The 18,456-nt window shown below is 63.0% G+C and overlaps 3 protein-coding genes across 3 annotated transcripts; 1 reads left to right on the top strand and 2 right to left on the bottom strand.

Annotated features, from left to right (window-relative positions):
- Positions 1–1,102: 1,102 nt before the first annotated feature.
- On the top strand, positions 1,103–4,685 carry RNF26 (ring finger protein 26). The gene has a single exon (XM_030290946.4). It carries the CDS (start codon positions 1,194–1,196, stop codon positions 2,565–2,567), a length of 1,374 nt encoding a protein of 457 aa, XP_030146806.4. The 5' UTR covers positions 1,103–1,193; the 3' UTR covers positions 2,568–4,685.
- Positions 4,686–8,627: 3,942 nt separating this feature from the next.
- C1QTNF5 (C1q and TNF related 5) lies at positions 8,628–10,917 on the bottom strand. The gene is made up of 3 exons (XM_072918239.1): positions 10,765–10,917; positions 9,850–10,078; positions 8,628–9,399 (listed from the first exon to the last, which is right to left on the bottom strand). The coding sequence occupies exons 2-3, from the start codon at positions 10,061–10,063 to the stop codon at positions 8,882–8,884; spliced, it is 732 nt and encodes a 243-aa protein (XP_072774340.1). The 5' UTR covers positions 10,064–10,078; positions 10,765–10,917; the 3' UTR covers positions 8,628–8,881.
- Positions 10,918–12,513: 1,596 nt separating this feature from the next.
- On the bottom strand, positions 12,514–17,774 carry MFRP (membrane frizzled-related protein). Its single transcript, XM_030291112.4, has 13 exons — positions 17,614–17,774; positions 17,425–17,536; positions 16,949–17,077; positions 16,499–16,639; positions 16,178–16,421; positions 15,973–16,103; positions 15,723–15,848; positions 14,836–14,912; positions 14,566–14,714; positions 13,652–13,782; positions 13,232–13,366; positions 13,017–13,144; positions 12,514–12,924 (listed from the first exon to the last, which is right to left on the bottom strand). The coding sequence occupies exons 1-13, from the start codon at positions 17,665–17,667 to the stop codon at positions 12,700–12,702; spliced, it is 1,782 nt and encodes a 593-aa protein (XP_030146972.4). The 5' UTR covers positions 17,668–17,774; the 3' UTR covers positions 12,514–12,699.
- Positions 17,775–18,456: the final 682 nt, after the last annotated feature.

The raw sequence follows: 18,456 nt of genomic DNA, 5'->3' as shown, positions 1-18,456 counted from the left end.
GCTTCCCTCCTCAGCCCCACACTCCTGGCTGCACATGGCTTTCCTGTGGGTCATCACGCACTGCACTCGCCCTCTCCTTCCTTAAAAAGCCTTGTGCTCAGGGCTGCATTTTCCTGAATTTGTCCTCAGCTCCAGGGCAGCAGGGCTGGACCGTCCCCTGGGGCACGGCAGAGGCAAAGCTTTGACAGCCCCACGCCCTGGCTGGGATCCAGCAGGGAAGGCAGGACCTGCTCCAGGGCTGTAACCTTGCTCTGAGCCCTGGCCATGGCTTTATATTCAAACCTCCTGCAGGAAACTGCTTGGCCGGGTCACCCTGGGCTGACTCTGTCCCAAACAGGCCCAGGGGATCCTGCTGGCAAGGGCACACCTTTCCTGTGCCAGACTCAGGCTGGCACAAACTCCTCTCGTGCATGGCCACTGGTGGGTGGTGGGTTCCCCCTGTGCTGTTTGGAGCCAGGCTGAGGGGGCTGGTACCAAGCCCTGCCCATCCCCTGCACTGTCAGTGTCCCATCACTCCATCCCTTCTGCAAACTCCCTCTTCAGCTCTCCTGGAGCTCCTGTAGGCACTGGAAGGGGGCTCCAAGGTCTCCTCCTCCTCCTTTTCTCCAAGCTGGCCACCCCCAGCTCTCCCAGCCTGTCTCCAGAGCATCCCAGTGCTCTCCTCTGGGACTGGTGGGACAAGGGGGAATGGCTTCCCACTAACAGGGGGCAGGGTTAGGTGGGATATTGGGAAGAAATTCCTCAGTTTGAGGGTGGGCAGACCCTGGCACAGGGTGCCCAGGGAAGCATCCAAGGCCAGGTTGGACTGGGCTTGGATCAGTCTGGGATATCGGAAAGTGTGCGTGCACCAGGAGCTTTTCCTCCTTATGTAGCGATCGGGCAGCTCCACTTGCACAAGGAGATGAGGAATCATCTCCTTTAACTGCTCATTCCGCAGTAAAAACGCTGCAAAAACCGCGTTCGGCGGAGCGAACGCTGCGGGGCAACGGCGCTGCTGGCCCTTTAAATCAACGCCAGTGGGCGTGGCCAACATCTGGAAGCCACGCCCCCGCCGCATCCTGCGAACCGACCAATAGCAGGCGAGCGCGGGCGGGGCCGCCGCCGCTGATTGGCCGCGCGGCGCACGGCGGCGGGCGCCAAGATGGCTGCGCCCAGGGCGGAGGGGCCGCGCGGCTGAGCTGCCGTACGGGACCATGGACGTGCTGCTGGCGCTGCTCCGCGGGCTGCGCCTGCTGCTCGACCTGCTGCTGCTGGTGCTCGACCTCAACTTCTTCCTGGTGTCCTCGCTGGTGTCCGCGCTGCTCTGGCTGCTGGCCGCGGCCTCCAGCCTGCCCGCGGCCGCGGCCGCCGCGGCGGTGGCGTGCTGGGATGCGCTGGTGCTGGTGCGCGGCTGCTGCGGGGCCATGGAGGGCGTGAGGGCGGCCGGGCACCTGCTGTCACACCTGCTGTCACACCTGGTGTCGCAGCTGGGCTCGCAGCTGTCGCACGTGGCGCTGCGGGGCCGGGAGGTGGCTCAGCGAGGGCTGGGCGCCGTGCTGGGCTGCGGGCAGGCGCTGGGCCGGCAGCTGTGCGAGGCGCTGGCCATCGGCACCAGCCTGCTGATGTACCTGGTCAACAGCCTGGTCAACGTGTGCCTGATCGGCGCGCAGAACCTCTTCACGCTGCTGGCCGCCCTCTGGGACTCGCTGGCCGGGCCCGTGCTCAGGGTGGCCGAGCTGCTGGCCGCCTTCCTGGCGCACGTGTCCAGTGGTGCCATCGCCGTGTCCATCCTGCTGTGGTCGCCCTGCCAGATGGCCTTCGAGCTGCTCTGCGCCGCCGCCGAGCTCTTCGTCAGCGTCTTCTTCGTCAACGTCTACGGTCTGGGCTTGCTGCTGCTCATCGTGGCCGTCAGCGCCTTCGCCTTCAACCCCGGGCTGCTGTGGACGCTGACGGGCTACCTGCTGGGCTACCTGCACACGCTGCCCTCGCTGCGCCGCCTGCAGCGGGACGCCTGGCGGCTCTACCAGGTGGCCGTGCTGACCCTGGGGGTGGCCGTCACCTCCCAGCCCTGGCGCAGGCTGGTGGATTGGATCCAGCAGGTGACCAACTGGAGCCAGGGCGGCAGGATGGTGAACCAGGGCAGCGAGCAGCGGCGGGCCGTGGGTGCCCCCAGAGCGCCAGCCGCCGACAGGGTGACACTGGGCCAGCTGCTGGCCGAGCTGGAGGAGCAGCTGGACGCAGAGCAGGGGCCACAGCCACGTCCTGCTCTGAGCCGTGCTGGGGCTGGGCAGCATCCCCAGACACCCAGGGAGGAGCCAGGCCCGTCCTGGTGGAAAGCACCGAGGAAGCAGCGGCTGAACACCGAGGGGACCCCCGACAACGACCCCTGGGTGCTGCTGAAAGAACAAGAGGAGCGTAAGAAATGCGTCATCTGCCAGGACCAGACCAAGACAGTCCTGCTGCTGCCCTGCAGGCACCTGTGCCTGTGCCAGGAGTGCACAGAGGTGCTGCTGCAGCAGGACATCTACCAGCGCAACTGCCCCCTGTGCCGCCAGGTGATCCTGCAGACCCTCAACGTCTACCTGTGAGCCCACGGGGGGCTTGGGCTGTTTTCCCAGGAGGTCAAGGGCACCCGTGTCTGCACTTCCCAGGGCTGCCTTGAGCAGCTTCCAAAGAACTGTGGATGGTGCTGGAAGGGCAGAACGCTGAGGGGTGTCTGCTGGTCACATTTGCTGCCTAACTAGGTCGTAGCTCTTGCTAGCAAGCACAATACTGATCTCTGCAGCGGGCTGGAAGAGTTACCTGTTTTTTTGTTGACAACTTTTGCTGTTTCAGGGCCTGTTGCCTCGAGCCTGCAGCCTGAGATCCAAAGCAGAGCACAGAAAAATGCTCTGGTCCCTCCTAGCCAAAGCTGATGGAAGGTTGGAGGCAGTGCCCTCCTGGCAATCACAGGGGCTGGTGCAAAGCAGGGGAGGTTTTTTCCAAAGGTCTCACTAGAAAATTACCTGGCAGGCTGCATCCAGGCCTGTTTCCTCCTCTCACCATGGAAGTGGAGGAGCTGCATGGGAAAAGGGAGCAGTGCCCTGTCTGCGAGGCCCCGGCAGAGCAAGGAGCACACTCGAGATTGTAGTGTTTGCTGAACCTGGCTCTCAGCTGCAGAACAGGGTTTCTGGGCTACTTCATCACCCCAGGGCTTTGCTTTTTGAGGGATCTCTCTTGCCAGGACAGCGTGGAGCTGTGATGGACTCAGGCTCCCTGCAGAGCTCGGCGCTGCTGCTGCTTCCACGCATCACCTATGCAAGACTAGGAGCACACATCAGGTTACCTGCACGGGGAGGCTGAGGGGACCACTCCTTCTGCAGGGCTGCTGCTGCTGCCAGGGCTGGGGGGCCACTCCTGAGGCTCCCCAGGCAGCAGGAGCAGCCCAGATCTGAGCAAGGCTGGAGAATCCTCTCTAAACCCACACCTTTGCAGGCTGAGAGTGCCGTGGAGCTGGGAGGGTCACTCCAGAGTTGCTGGCTCCTTCCCAGGCTGGGCTGGCTAAGAGGGAGGAGCTCTCTGGGAGGAGAGGGAGCACCCCAAAGCTCCTGGGAGCTCACAGACATTCCAGCTCCAGGCACGGTTTCTGCACATCCGTGCAGTGTGGAGCAGTACCAGGACCACGGATATCTTAGCTTAGGGGTTAGGGCAGGGCTGTGCCGTTGTTTTGTCTCGTTGTCTGGCACCAACGACGTCCCCTGAAGCCCAACGAGTGTGTCCCATCCTGGCTGGGGCAGCCTGAGATGGCTGATCCCAGCTTGGGCAACCAGCACCATTCCAAGAAACTGCTGGGCTGCAAGAGGGCCTTGCACTAAAAAGCTTTTCCTTTTCCAGCTGCTTGCCTGAGGTCAGCCACACGCCACAGCCAACTCTGGCTGGAGCCAGAGCGGAGAGAGTCTTGACTCTGGACTGCAAGCCAAGAGCCTGAGGGCAGCTGGCAAGCTTTTCCTCCTTTTTTCCTTCTTGATGAGCAATTTAAGCCAAACCAGAGGCAGCAGAGAGGCCAGGCTGTGCTGGGAGATGCCTCTGAGCTGTGAAGCTGAGCTCTAGCAAGGAATCATCTTCTTGTTGAGTGGCTTTGCTGGGAAAGGCACTGCCAGGGCTGGTTGGTCCCACATTTCCTGGGAGCTGGAAGGATTCCTGGGCACTAATGGGTGTTAGAAGAGCTCTCAGCTGCTTCCACTCCACTTCAAAGAGATGCAAAGCTCCCCTTTGCTCAAGCTCTTGTCCCTGTGCCTCCACACACACCTCCCTTGTTCCTGCCACTCTCTCCAGCCACCAACACTTGGGAGCAGCCAAACCCTCACCAGGGGAGCGTGAGCCAGGCTCTGCCTTTCCCAGGCACTTGCAGAGGGGTCAGGGAGCTGCAGCTGGACTCACTGGGGAGTGGGATTGTGGCCACAGGCAGCAGCATTCCCTTGGGACCAGCTCATGGATTAAAGGGTGCAAGGTTCCCTACATGAATTACAGGCTGGGGGGGAAAGGACGCCCCCCCAAAACTGCAGTTTGTTCCCTTATCCCTTGTTTTTTTTTATTATTATTATTATAGCAGTCACGCTTGTTTGTTTAGGGCCTGTTTGCTGTTTATAAGAGAAGGCTTTGCCTTAAGTTTAACTCTTTGCACTATGGACTAGATACTGAGCAGATTAAAATCTCCTTTACCAAAATCTGGGTGCTGCCTCATTCTTGGGAAGGTTTTTTTGGGAAAATGTGTGTTTGTCTCCTTTATCCACCCCTGGACTCCATCACTCCTCACAAAAGATCAGCATCACCTGCAGGCTCAGGGGTGTTTGCCCCCCGAAAAGCAGCGCTGTGGGATTCCTAGGGAAAATCCAGCGCCCAGGAGATGAATTTACACCCAAACCCATGGCGAGAGGAGGTGGTTGTGGATACACCAGGGGACAGGGAGGAGGGGCTGGGGTTTCCCAGCGTGTTCCAGGCTGGCAGGATCGTGCTGGGACACGTTCATTCCTATTCCTGCACGAATCTGATGCCTCAGCATCCTGTGCCAGGCTGTCCTGGCATGGGGCAGGGTCTTACCTTGCACAAGGGCTGTGGCAGGCTCAGGGTTACTGTGAGAAGGTGCCTTTACTGTGAGAAGTGCCTTTGCTGCACAAGGAGCTGCTCCTGGCTCGGATCTGAGCTCCTGGCAGGTTGCTTTGTGCTTTTAAGCACTCTCTGCTTCCCCCAGCATCCTCATAAATTGTTTGGGAAAATGGCTCAGGATGCTGATGGGCAGAGACTCCAGGAGTCCTGGCAAGTGGCTCATTTAAATCAGGATGGAAAGCAGGAGAGAGGAGATGGGAGCTGCTGGGAGGCCAGAAGGAGGCAGATACCTGCTGAGGCACCGGGAGGAGGGCAGTGCTGCCAGATGCCTGATAGCTGGGCAAACTGAGGCACTTGTCCTGCTCTCAGGGGTGAGCTGAGGCTGGCTGGGCACCCGGAGGGTGGGATCAGCAGGGGAATGTGGGAGGCAGGCTCTCCCAGCCCAGCAGCCCCGGCAGGGGATGGAAGGATGCTCAGCCACCTCAGGCCACTGTGGCTGAGCTTTCCCAGAGAGGACAGGATGTGCAGGACACAGCCCTCCCCCGGGAGCCATCCTGCACACACTTGGCTCAATCTCTGCTCAAGCAGCCAGAAATTACAGGAGGAAAATGCAACCACCTCACTGCTAATGGGCAAAGTCTGTGAGCTCTGCCTGCCCCGGCACTGTGGGTTTTGGTGCAGGGCTGCACAGCCTGGGCCACTCCCAGGCAGGAGATTTGGAGTCCTGGGGGTATTCCCTGCTCCAGAACAGCTTGGGAGGCTCCCACAGGAGCTGAGAAGGTGCTGTCAGCTCATCAAAGTGACCCTTCCCCGAGGAGGGAGCAGCTGATGCTGCGGCTGAGCCCGGTCCAGGATCCCCCAGACGCTGGGAAAATCCCTTTGTCAGCCCAGCTGCAGCTCCCTGTCCCTAATGAGCAGCTGGGGACAGCTTGGGGACAGCCTGGGGACAGCAGGCAGGGTCCTGCCTGCCAGCAGGGAGCAGGGGGGCACAGCTGGAGTGCAGATGTGGCACAGCAGGAGCACAGATGTGGCACAGCAGGAGCAGCAGTGACACCCGGCCAGCAGGGAGGGAGCAGCTGAGGATCAGCAGCAGAACCACGGGGAGCCTTTGGGCTGCTGCTGGCGCCAGTTTGGGCTCTCATTAGTGACCCAGCACCCCTCATCAGCTCCCCGGGCATGGCAGCGATGCCAGTGGTGCCTCAGAGCCACGATGTCACCCTGCCCAGAGCAGCTGGCACGGTTCTGGGCACAGCAGGGTTCAAAATGTCTCAGTGCAGAGAGATTCTCCTGCCCCTCTGTGCAGCCCATGGCAGGTTTGACCAGCACCTCTCACCCTGCTCGTGGCGATGGAGTTTGGAGGAGCTGATCCTTCATCCTCTGGCACAGCTCTCCAGGATGTGGGATTCTCCCAGGGGCATCCCTGAAGGAGCTGATGTCTGCTCTGCTGAAATCCAGGCTTGTGGCCCTTTTCTTACCCACCAAGGATTGTCCCCTCCCCTGCCACTCCCAGGTTAAAGGTCTCCTGAAGATGTCTGGGAGTGTTCCCTGCGCCTCAGCAGCAGTGAGGCCTCTGAACCTGGGCCATAGCCAAGCTTTTGGGTGGAGCAGGAGCCATCCTGCTGCTGCCAGGAGTCACCAGGCCACCCTTCACCACTGGGGCATTTCCCTGCTCTGACACCATGATCCCTGTGCAGACACCATCCAGTTGATCTCTTTAATCTCTGCTGCCTGCTGACCCCCTCAGGTGACCTTGCAGTGCCAAGGACACGAGTGCTGCTCTGAAAAGAGGTGCTGACATTTATTTTTGTTTCTAAAAACCCACAAAAACCTCAAAAGAAACAGCAAAACAACCCAACTGCTGCTTCTGTCAGCTGCACTCAGCACTGGGAGCTCGGCCTGGTTCTTGTACAGGTTCCTCGCTCTCCTAACTTGGGGAGCTGGCAGAGCTCATCAAAAGCACTCACTAGGAACCTGTCAGAGTTTCCTGTGGCTCTCCTTCTTTTTTCCTTTTCCTCACCCTCCCTTGGCAGCAGCAGACACGCTCCCCCCGATCCCAAAGTGTCCACACAGCCAAGAGCATCCCAAAGGAAGCAGAGCCCAGGAACTGCCTGTGCTGAGCGTGCTCCCCACATCGTGACAGGGACATGGGAACGCTCCCAGCCCCCACACATCATCCACAAAATTCCCTTTCCTCCTCCCAGAATAGCCATCGATCTGCTCTGCGGGTTGTTTGCCCCCTGAGCAGCTCTGCTGACAGAAAAATAAAAACATCTCCAACCCAAACAGAGGCTTCTCCTGCAACCCGAGCCCGGGCTGCCTGTGGGGTGGCTGCAGCAGGGACCCCAAAGGGGCAGGAGGTGCCACCCCTGCTCCAGCACCTCCCCAGGTCCCCGCGGGCTGGGGGTGCTCGGGGAGGTGGCGGTGATGTGCCCAAGGAGCTCAGTGGGTTCCCTTGGGGTGGCACTGGGTACAGGCACTGGTAGAGGGGCACACGGTGTCCCGGGGCTGGTGCCAGCCTGCTGCAGCCCCTGCTGGGCAGGGACACGGGTGTGCAATGCCCATGGGCACAGCTGCAGTTCTGGGGGTCCATCCGGCACAGATGGGGGGCAGTGGGGTCCGGGGCAGGGGAGGGGAGGATGTCGCGTTGTGTCCCGCGTTCCTGGGCTGGGGAACGCCGCTGGCACGGTCAGGAGAGGAGCCGGTCCCAGCTGGCACCCTACAGCCGGGCAGGGCACCGCCCCAAGCCCATTAAGGGGGTTCGGCCGCTGGACAAGATCCCCCTCCCTGGCTGCTCCCCTCGGGGACCTATTTTGGGCAAGGAATGAGGAAGCTCTTCATTCCCCTGCTAAAAATATCGCCCTTTCCCAGCGGCGGGTCAGCGCTTTCACAGTGGGGCGGGGGGCACGGAGCCACCCCCGGGCCCGGGGCTCCATCCCCCCGGGGTGACCCTGGCGACACCGGGACGCTCCGGTGGGACTCGTTCCTCGGGGGGATACCTCGGGGAGGTGCCGGGGGCGGTGGCAGCACCGCGCTGATGTCTCCGGGACGCCGATGCCACCATCTAGCGGCTCCGAGGGGACATCCCGAGATGGTGTTGGGAACAAAACAGCCTGGCTGGGACACTTCGGCTTGGGCTAAGTACCGGCATTGAAATGTTAATTAGCCAACTGCTCCTGAGAATCACCTACAACCCCGCCTGCACTAGGACCTGGATGCAAAATAATCCAGTGGAATGATGGGAGGGGGTTTTGGGGATGAAAAACACCCCTAAATGGAAAAGATGGGCACAGTGGAGGGGGCTGGAAAAGGGAACCCCATCTCTAGTCTGTGTTTAACCTGTCACCATAACCAGAGGACCAGATTGGACTGGGCTGTGGGAAGCAGGAGCGAAAGGACATTTCTTACTAGTGCTGCCAGGAGGGAAAGAGGAGAGGATGGTCTGCTGGGACTCCGGATGCGGACTGCACACCTCTTCACCTCCAGCTGCTGGCGTGCCCTGGGACCCCTGCGGAGCTGACTTTTAATAAAGAGCTGACTATTAATAAAGGCATAGACCCTGATCATTTCAGGTGGCACCGGTGCGCAGCCCCGCAGGCAGGCGGCACACGGGGAGCTGAGCAGCCCTTTATTGAGGGGAGGGATGCGGCAGGAGCTCCTGGCCACTCAGCCCGGCTCGCGAATAGCAGCGAGGTGACCCAACGCTGCCCCGGGCAGGGCAGGGAAGGTTTCTGTGCCCCAGGGCAGGGAAGGTTTCCGTGCCCCTGTCCCACCGCGCTGGGGCTGGCAAGGGGCACCGAGTTGGCATCCGAGGGCGAGCTCAGGCGAACACGGCGGAGTTTTGCCAGTAGGAATAGACGAGGAATCCGGTGAAGGTGCTGTCTGTCTTGACGCTGGCGTAGAAGCCGATGTAGTCCCCCACACCCACCTGCACCCACACCTCATCCTCGGGCTCTAGGCGGACCAGGGTGCCCCCCGAGAGCGAGGTGGGCTTGGGCCAGTTGCCGTAGTACTGGAAGAAGGAGGCGATGGAGTGGCCGTTCTTCATGATGTCGAACTGCAGGCTGGTGCGGTACACGGTGGCGTGCACGGCGAAGTAGTACAGGCCGGGCACCTCGCAGGTGAACTTGCCCGTGCCAGGGTCGTAGTGGCCCTGCTCGTTGATGAGCACCACGTCGAAGAGGATGGGCTGGTCTGCCAGGGGTGGGCTGCGGGTCTCGGAGCGCTTGGCGCTGAAGGCAGAGCGAGGAGCCACGGCGCACTCGCCCTGAGCCCCCTTCTCACCGTGCAGCCCGTCCACGCCGGGGCTGCCCACCTCCCCGCGGGGACCGGGCACTCCTGGGGCGGGCAGGAGGGGACAGAGTCACCTCTGAGTCACCAGCACAGCTCTTCCAGCCCTCCTGCCCAGTCCCAACCCCGCCAATTCCCTTCCACTGTGTGTAATTTAGGACGGCACCAACAAATCGTTGGAGAAGCCCTCGCAGGTTGGGGGAAGCCCAGCCCAGGGCAGGGGTGATGCAATTCCTGCTGGTCCCTCCTAAAGCAGGGCTGGAAGGGAGGGGTGGCATCAGGGACGGGGACAAATTCAGCATCTCCTGCCTTTTACACAATAAGGTGTGTAAATACACAGCCGGGGTGGTGGTGGCATGGGAGGGGCGCTTCTACAGGATTCATTCTCCATTTGGCAATTTGTGCCAGCATGCAGGACTCACCCCCTGGCATGGGGGTGTTCCCCACGGGCAGGGAATGGCAAATCCCCCTCCCCAGCAGGGATCTCTCCTTTCTTACCAGGGGGGCCCATCTCGCCCTTCTGCCCTGGCATCCCCGTGGCTCCATCCCGCCCGTCTCGCCCGTCTCTGCCTGGCAAACCCTGCCCCCCGTGCAGGCCCGGGGTGCCCGGGATGCCCGGCTGCCCTGAGCACAGCCCAGGGATCTTGTTGTCTTCGATCTGCGAGGACCTGGTGATGAGCCCGAGGAGGAAGAGGAGGAAGAGCTGCTTCATCTTGTCCTGGAGGGGCTGGAGAGGGGCAGAGAAGGATCAGAGCTCTGGGGAGCACAGCGAGGAGGGTTGGGGGCGTTTGGCAGGGAGTGTGGGGGGTCAGCAGGGGACATTGCCCCCCTTCTTTTCCCTTTACCTTTTGTGCTGCCTGCACCTGCCCCGTGTGCCACCACATCATCCCGCAGCCCCGGGACACCCCAGGACGGCTGTGGGGCGCGGCTGTGGGGCCGGGACAGCGGTTCTTTGGGGTGGGCACTGCCCCATCGTGCCCAGCTATGGCAGGACGGGCAGGGGGATGCAGGGCCGGCAGCTGGTGAGCTGTGAGCGTGCCAGGGTGGGGTTGTTGGCTCTGGGGGTGCGCGGTGGGGCGGCAGCTGTGGCGTGGCCCTGCCCTTGGCAGCATCCCGGCGGCTCCGCTCCACCCCCGGCCGGCTGCAGCATCCCCGGCCGTGCCCACCCCGCTCCGGGACCACCCCCCTGCCCGGGCTGCCCCCGGCCCTGCCCGCAGCAGTGCAACGAGGGCTGAGCCCCAGTGCCAGCGCTGGACCCCTCCCAGTGGCTTTGACCCAAAAAACTGCTCTCTTCCCCCCTCCACGACAGCAGCAAAGAGGAAAAGGAGGAGAAAAGCGTCTCTCCTCCGCCCAGGAGCCGGAGCCGGGAAGCCGAGGGGTGCCAGCTGCCCCCGGCTGGGTGTCCCCACTCACTGCGAGCCCGGGGCTCCTGTCCGGGACCTCCTGCTCGGTGCTGTGCGAGAGCTGAGCTCCTCCGGCCACTGGCTCTGACGAACCGAGGAGAGGCAGCCTCTCCACCCCCTCCTCCCCACGCCTCTCCTCCCAAACTCAAAGGAAATCAAGGGCCTCGGGAGCCAAAAGCTACAAGACAAGGAGAAAAAGAAAAATAATCCCATGGTGTCGGAAGTGCTGTGGGCAGGGGGAAGGGAGAGCCCGGCCGAGGGAGGGAGGCACAGGCTGTGAACCACCTCAGCCGGGCATGGTTGGGCACCCGGGCAGCGGGATGGAAGGGATAAAAACGGGGAAAACAGGCAGCAGAGGGGAAGGAAACGAGATAAAGGCTGAGGGAGGGAAATCCAGCGAGGCACAGAGGGTGACAGAAAGAAGAGGGAGCTCTCAGGGTGAGCGGGCGATATGGATATAGATATATAGATATATAGATATATAGATATATAGATATATAGATATATAGATATATAGATATATAGATATATAGATATATAGATATATAGATATATAGATATATAGATATATAGATATATAGATATATAGATATATAGATATATAGATATAGATAAAGGCTGAAGGAGGGAAATCCAGCGAGGCAGAGAGAGTGACAGAAAGAAAAGGGAGCTCTCAGGGTGGCAGCAGGCAAAGGAGATGGCAGCGCACACACTCTGCCTGGCAGTGCCAGCCCTGGGAGTGCCCAGGGGAAGCTGCAGGATCCTTCTGGGCAGTCTCAGAGCGTTGGGCTGGGCGTGCAGGGCAGGTGGAAGTGTGGGCAGAGCAGAGCTGTGCCCGTGCCAGGAGGCAGGGCTGGCCCTGGGGACCGTGGCGCAGCTTTCCAGGCGCTCCCAGCTTGCCTTTAACTGGTTCCAGCGCCGAGTGCGTCCAAGGGACACGGTCACACGCTGGCCAGCGGGGCGGGCCCGTGGCTGGGGATGTCCCTGTGACCAGCAGCAGCGGGGACGTGCAGGAGAGAAGGAGCTGGGTGGGCTCAAACCCCCTGAGCTGGGTGGGAGTGGCGGGTACACGGGTGGGTCCTGTCCCCAGTGACCCCAGCCAGGCTGGGGATTTCTCCACATGCTCAAGCAGTGGGAAACACAATGTCACTGCTGGCTCTCTCCTCCCCATGCCAGAGCCTGCAGTGGAGCTGGGGACATTGCCAAATGTTCCTTCCATTCCTGGATACTCAGGGCCAGGCTGGGTGGTGGCAGGGAGCCGCCTGTCTCCTCTCCCAAGGTGTGAATGGACTGTTGTTTTTGGCCAGCTGGACACTGGTTTGTGGCCGTGGGTGTTGCCAGGCCTGTGGCCACCAGGGTGGCCTTCAGCCAGCACAGGCAGCTCAGCCAGCAGGGCCACCACTCTTGGCAGGGCAGGATCCCCTCCCTGCACCATGGGGCCACCAACTGGACCCCCTCTGACACCCATCCTTCTCCCTGGGACCCTGCAAGCCCTCAGCCCAGTAAGGGCACAGCCAGCTGCCCACTCTCTCCTGCAGTCCCCCCCGTGCCCCTCCATCCCTGCTCAGATCCCCCACCCCAATCCTGCCTTCCCTCCCTCCAGCCATTCCTCAGCTCCCCTGAGGATCTGGCAGACCCCAAATAAGTCACCAACCCCGCTGGGTTTGTCAGCTGCTCACGCTGTTTATTCTGCTGGATTTGGGGCTGTGGGACAGAGGCTCCTGTGCCTGCAGCCTGGCTCACCTCTGCCCAGCATCAGCCTTTTCCCTGTGGGATATGCCACCTGCTCTGGAGGGAAATGGAGCTGTGGGCAAGCCCGTGGCACCCAGGCGAGCACTGGGCAGAGGGGCTGACCCCAGGGCAGCTGAGGAGCTGGAAAGGAGAGCAGGAGGGACATTTAGGGTGGGGAGGATGGCTTCAGCCCTGCTGCTCTCCTCTGGTGGGCTCAGGGCTGGAAGCACTCCACGGGGTCGTTGGAGTCGGGCAGGATGTTGCAGTTGATGGGCCAGAGGATGCCCAGGAGGCCGAGGGACTGGCGGCAGCGCTGCTCGGCTGCCAGGCACACTGCCCTGCAGGGCTGCAGCACCCCCCCGTCCGGGGTGCACTTGGGCACGAAGAGGCTGCAGATGAGCAGGCGGAGGTGCTGGTAACACGCCAGCTCCATCAGGGTCTGTGGGACAGCGGGGGGACAGCGGGGGACAGCGGTGTGAGCCTGGCACAGCAGGGTGAGGGCAGCCCCCAGGCAGCCCCCAGCCCGCTCACCTGGTAGTCCTGCAGCACCTCAGCAGCTCCCTGCTGGTCCGGGATGGCCAGCCAGATGTTGGGGAAGGAGGTGGCGTTGTAGCCCAGCCCCAGGCACATCTCCACTTCCACGGGCTCGCAGACAGACCCTGCCACGGGGAAATAACGGGGTTGTGCCCACAGCAGAGCTGCCCACCGGTGCCCCAGGGCTGGCTGGGTGCCAGGGTGGCACTCACCGAAGGCCGGGTAGGACACCCCGGTGCAGTTCAGCTCGTCGGTGCCGTCGGGGCAGTCGTGCCAACCGTCACACACAGACTCCAGCGCCCGGCACTCGCCATTCCCACAGGAAAACTCGGCGGGGCTGCAGGTCTCTGAAGGGGAGAGGGCATGGGAACATGCTGATCTGATCTGGCATAGGGAGATCCCAAATTCATCAGGTTATTTGGGGCAGCCCTCAGGTCAGGATCCTGCCTCTGTGCAGATGAGCCCTCCCAGGTCACATCCCCACACCAGTGAGGTTATTGGGTAAATCAGGTGAGCCCAGCAGGCCCAGCCATGGAACAAAAGCTGCTTTTCACAGGTTTTTATCCAGCCTGGCCTTGAAGCCCCCCAAAGATGGAGGTGGCACAACCCTGTGCCCCCACTTGGCTACCTACTCTCTGTGGCATTGCGGGCGTGGTAGGTGGCAAAGAACCCAACATCTGCAACTCCCTCGTCTGCCACGAAGAGGACGGTCATGACGTGCCGTGAGGAGGTCAGGGTGGGTGGCAGCTGGTGGCCACAGAACCTGCCGAGGTCATGGGACAAGAGATGGGGTCAGGGGGCTGACCAGCACCTCCCCAAACCCTGCTTCTGGTAGCTCCTCCCCAGCAGCCTGTGGGAATCCAGAGCTTCCCTCTGGCTGCCCTGGGACCCTGGCAGGGGTCAGGAACCCCCCTGGACAGAGCCCCCAGAGACACTGGCTGTGATCTCTGTCCATGGAAAAGAGTTTTCAATCTTACAGGATCAATTACAAGCTCTGAGTGTTTGATATAAGTGATAATTAAGTGTGGCACGGGTGCAAAAGTAAAATTTTAGGTTTCTAGATGAGGGGTCCAAAGGGGACAAGATGGAGGAAATTGGGTGTGCCTTGTCCTTTTTCTCCTTCTTCATGCCCTCCATGTGTCACTGTGGTGTTGGCATTTTTCTGTTGGTTCAGGCTGGGGACACACTGTCCAACGTAGGTGACAGATATTGGCACGTTATTGTAAATCCAGCACAGGTAGTTTGTGGTATTTAATGTTTGTACCATCCCACTGAGGGCAGAGCCCCACACGCTGCCCTGCAGGACAGAGCTGCGGCAGGGCAGCAGAACATGTTAGAGATAAACAGAATAAACAACCTTGAAACCAGCACAGACCAATTATGGCTTCTGCTTTGGCAGCGGGGCTGACAGACAGAGACTTTCTACAATCTCAGAATCACCAATACCCACAGATTCCGACAGCAGCCAGCCCCGTGCCTCAGTTTCCCCAGTGAGTCGTGGCCCTGTGTCCCCAGGGTGGCACAGCAGCCTGGGGGTGTCAGCTACCTGCCCATGAGACTGGCAGTCCCTGTGCCCGCGCTGTCGTGCACCTCCACGAAGTCGAAGCTGCAGTCCTCGTGCGGCTCCAGGCTGAAGTTGTGGAAGTGCAGGTCGACGACGTGGCCCAGGGGCACCGAGATCTGCCAGAGGCACAGCTGGGGGGCAGGGGGGCAGCCGGTGACACCCGTGAAGCCGGGCAGGGGCACCCCCAGCTCTGCCCGGGGGTTGCCTTCCTCCCTGCCCACCCTCACCCTCCCCCAGCGCCCCTTCTCTCACCTGCTGGTGCGGGTACGGCTGCGGGTGCTGTGGGGTGGACAAGTGTCCCTCCAGGGCGGTCAGCGGGCCCCCACATTCTGCAGGGACACACAGACACACACAGACAGACACACACACGCAGGTTTACCTCTGCCCCTCTCCCTTCCCTCCATGTCCCTGCTCCCCGTGGTGCCGTGGGGCTGGGGGCTGCAGCTGGGGGTCTGTCCCATGGGGCTGCATGTGGGGGTCTGTCCTGCAGCCGGGGGTCTGTCCTGCAGCCGGGGGTCTGTCCCGTGGGGCTGTGGGTGGGGGTCTGTCCTGCAGTGGGGGGTCTGTCCTGTGGCTGGGGGTCTGTGCCACGGGGTGTGGGCAGGGGTCTGTCCTGTGGCCGGGGGTCTGTCCCACGGGGCTGTGGGTGGGGGTCTGTCCTGCAGGGCTGTGGGTGGGGGTCTGTCCTGCGGACGGGGGTCTGTCCTGCAGCAGGGGGTCTGTCCCGTGGGGCTGTGGGTGGGGGTCTGTCCCACAGGGCTGTTGGTGGGGGTCTGTCCCACAGGGCTGTGGGCAGGGGTCTGTCCTGCAGCCCCGGGTCTGTCCTGCAGCCAGGGGTCTGTCCTGTGGCTGGGGGTCTGTCCCGTGGGGCTGTGGGTGGGGGTCTGTCCCCGCAGGGCTGTGGGCAGGGGTCTGTCCTGCAGCCGGGGGTCTGTCCTGTGGCTGGGGGTCTGACCTGCAGGGCTGTGGGTGGGGGTCTGTCCCACAGGGCTGTGGGCAGGGGTCTGTCCTGCAGCCGGGGTTCTGTCCCGTGGGGCTGTGGGTGGGGGTCTGTCCTGTGGCCAGGGGTCTGTCCTGCAGCTGGGGGTCTGTCCTGTGGCCAGGACTCTGTCCCACAGCCAGGGGTCTGTCCCACCCACCTTTGTGCTTCAGGCTGCAGTTGGCCTCGTCGCTCCTGTCCCCGCAGTCGTGGAAGCCGTCGCACACGAAGCCGGGCTGGAGGCAGAGCCCCCGGTCACACAAATGCTCATCCCAGGCACAGCTCTCTGCACGCAGCCACAGACACCCGGGCTGTGGGGGGTTCTGCCGGGCACCCTGCCCTCCCTGCCGGCTCTCCCGCTCCCTGCCAGCGGGGAGGGACCCTGGCAGTGCCCGGGGATGGGCACTCACTCTCGGCGGGGCCCACGGCGCGGTAGCGGGCACTGAAGCCCTGAGCGCCCACGCTGCTGTCGGACACGAAGGTGACCCTCAGACGGTTCGAGTCGCTGTTGAAGGTCGGCGGGGGCACATTGCCACAAAACCTGGGGGCACAGCAAGGGCTGGCACCGCTCGCTGCCCCCACGCTGCCACGCTCCCCAGGTGTGAGCAGCCCTACCTGGCCGGGCTCCCCCGGGCTGGGGCAGGGGCTGTGCCAGCGGTGCCCTGCTCTTCGTAGAGCTCCAGGCGGTCGAAGAGGCAGGAGGCCGTGCTCTCCACGCTGAACGTCTCCATCCTCAGCTGGATGGCGAGGCCGGCGCCCACCTCGATGTGCCAGATGCAGAGGGCATTGGGGGGGTAGGGGCCGGGGTAGTTGGGGGAGCTGAAGGAGCCCTCGGGGCCCTGCAGGGTCCCTCCGCAGCCTGAGCGAGGTGACAGCGTGGGCATGAGCTGGAGCAGGGCACCCCCAGCCCAAAACGCTGTCCCGCTCAGGACTTACCCGGTGCTGCTGTGCGGGCCGTGGGCACCCAGCTCTGGGTCGGGGTGGCAACTGTTTTGGGGGCCGGGGGGTCCCTTCGGATGGGCGCTGCGGGGCTGGTGGCAGTGCCACGGGTGCCGGGTGGGTGTGGGGACCTCAGCTCTGTGCCCAGGGAAGAGCAGGGACTGCTCAGCCCCAGCGGGGAGGGATGGCTGCGGTGCAGGGAAGGGCTCAGGGAGCCCCCCCAGCCCTGTGCTCCCACCTTATCCACGGGTGTGCAGCTCCCAGGGGACCCCACACTGATGGGACCCATCGCACGGACACGGAAATCCCCTTTGCTCCTGTGCGTGGGGTCACCCTCTCCCCACAGCGGGCACAGCCCGGGCTGTGCCCTGCGTGCCCCTCTGCCACCCTGAGCCGGTTCTGTGTCCCCAGCCCGTCACGGCCACCTCCCTCCTGCCCGGCACTCACGGTGGGTGAGGATGCCGAGCAGGAGGGCGATGAGGAAGAGCAGGATGGCGCTCATCAGAGCCACGCAGAGCCAGGTGAACTTGCAGTCGGCGCGGTACCTCCAGCCCGCCTGTGCCCAGAGCTGCTGGCCTGGGGGCGAGGGCAGCGGGCAGAGCGCTGCTGAGCCCTTCCCGCAGCTCCCCGCACGTCCCCAGCGCTGTCCCCGCGGGGTGATGTGTCCCCAGGCAGCCCCAGAGCCCGGCACCCCGCTCCTGCAGCCCCCCGGGCAGGGTGGGTGTACAGCCCCATGGGCAGGGTGGGTGTACAGCCCCCCGGTCAGGGTGGGTGTACAGCCCCCCGGGCAGGGTGGGTGTGCAGCCCCATGGGCAGGGTGGGATGTGCAGCCCCCCCGGGCAGGGTGGGTGTGCAGCCCCCCGGGCAGGGTGGGTGTGCAGCCCCCCGGGCAGGGTGGGGTGTGCAGCCCCCCAGGTTGGTACCGAGGCCGTCCCGCCGTGGTTCGGGTTCCGTCCCATCCTTGTCCGGTGGCTGCTCCTCGCTCGGTGCCGCCCGGGGCTCCTCGCCCTCAAAAACGGGGTTGCAGAACTCGGTCTGTGGGACAGCGAGCGCGGGTGGCACCCTGGGCACCCACGGGGGACCATCAGCAGCACCCACACCCCCATCCCTACCTTGCTGCCATCCAGAGCCTCGGGGCAAAGCGTGATTTCGGTGAAGTCTCTCATGGCAGCGGGCAGGTCCCGGCGCAGCCTGGCTAAAATCCTGCCCAGTGCCCTGTGCCCCCCAGCCCCACCGCCCACTGCCCCCCGGCTGCCCCCATGGGCCCCGGGGCGGCGTGGGGACCCTGCTCCGCGCTGTGGGGCGGGGGTGGTGGCAGTGCCAGCTCTAAGCGTGGCAGCCCAGCGCCCGAGCCCACCCAAGGGCCATGCGGGGAGTGCGGGGAGCCCCGGCAGGAGCGGCCCCAGTCCCCTCCGCAGGCCCCTTCCCCCTCGCCCCGTTAATCCAGCTCAGCTGAGGATGCCGAGGTCAGCTCTGGCACGGAGAACCAGCGCCTTAAAGGGGAACGAGGGCTCGCACCCACCCCGCTGGGAGCCCGGCCCCAAGGATGCTGCTGCTGCTGCTGCTGTTGGGGTGCCCACTTGGCACCTCGGTTTTGCAGCTGCCTGCGGCTCCTCATGCTCAGGGCAGCGCTGATGGAGCTGTGCTGGGCACCCCGGGCTGAGTGTGGCCCTCCTGCCCTCCTGGGCCCTGCCACCTGCATTCCTGCTGCCCCTTAATGCCCTAAGCAGGGGAGAAAGGAACCATTGTTCAGGGGTTTGGAGGGAGGGGTGAGGGCTGGGAAGGTTCCTTCTGCCAGCTGCAGCCACATCTGCCTTGCTCCAGGCCAGCCCCGAGTGCTCCTGGTGCTGGGGCTGCACCGCTGGCAGCTCCCCACCCTCTGCCAGACCACCCAGAGACAAAACACACGCACCCAAAGCCCTGTTCAAGCTCGAATTTATTCCTGCACGAGTCTC

The sequence above is a fragment of the Taeniopygia guttata genome, chromosome 24, assembly GCF_048771995.1.
Source record: "Taeniopygia guttata chromosome 24, bTaeGut7.mat, whole genome shotgun sequence".
Taxonomy (NCBI): Eukaryota; Metazoa; Chordata; class Aves; order Passeriformes; family Estrildidae; genus Taeniopygia; species Taeniopygia guttata.
The sequence above is the reverse complement of the archived record's forward strand: the minus strand, read 5'-3'. Positions and strand labels throughout refer to the sequence as shown.

Coding starts and splice junctions, on each gene's coding strand:
- MFRP (XM_030291112.4), bottom strand. CDS start 17,667: ATGAGAGACTTCACCGAAATCACGCTTTGCCCCGAGGCTCTGGATGGC. Junction 16,104..16,177: donor GCCCGGGGGAGCCCGGCCAG/GTAGGGCTGCTC, acceptor CTGTGCCCCCAG/GTTTTGTGGCAATGTGCCCC. Junction 12,925..13,016: donor AGGTGCTGCAGGACTACCAG/GTGAGCGGGCTG, acceptor GCTGTCCCACAG/ACCCTGATGGAGCTGGCGTG.
- RNF26 (XM_030290946.4), top strand. CDS start 1,194: ATGGACGTGCTGCTGGCGCTGCTCCGCGGGCTGCGCCTGCTGCTCGAC.
- C1QTNF5 (XM_072918239.1), bottom strand. CDS start 10,063: ATGAAGCAGCTCTTCCTCCTCTTCCTCCTCGGGCTCATCACCAGGTCC. Junction 9,400..9,849: donor GGGCGAGATGGGCCCCCCTG/GTAAGAAAGGAG, acceptor TGCCCGCCCCAG/GAGTGCCCGGTCCCCGCGGG.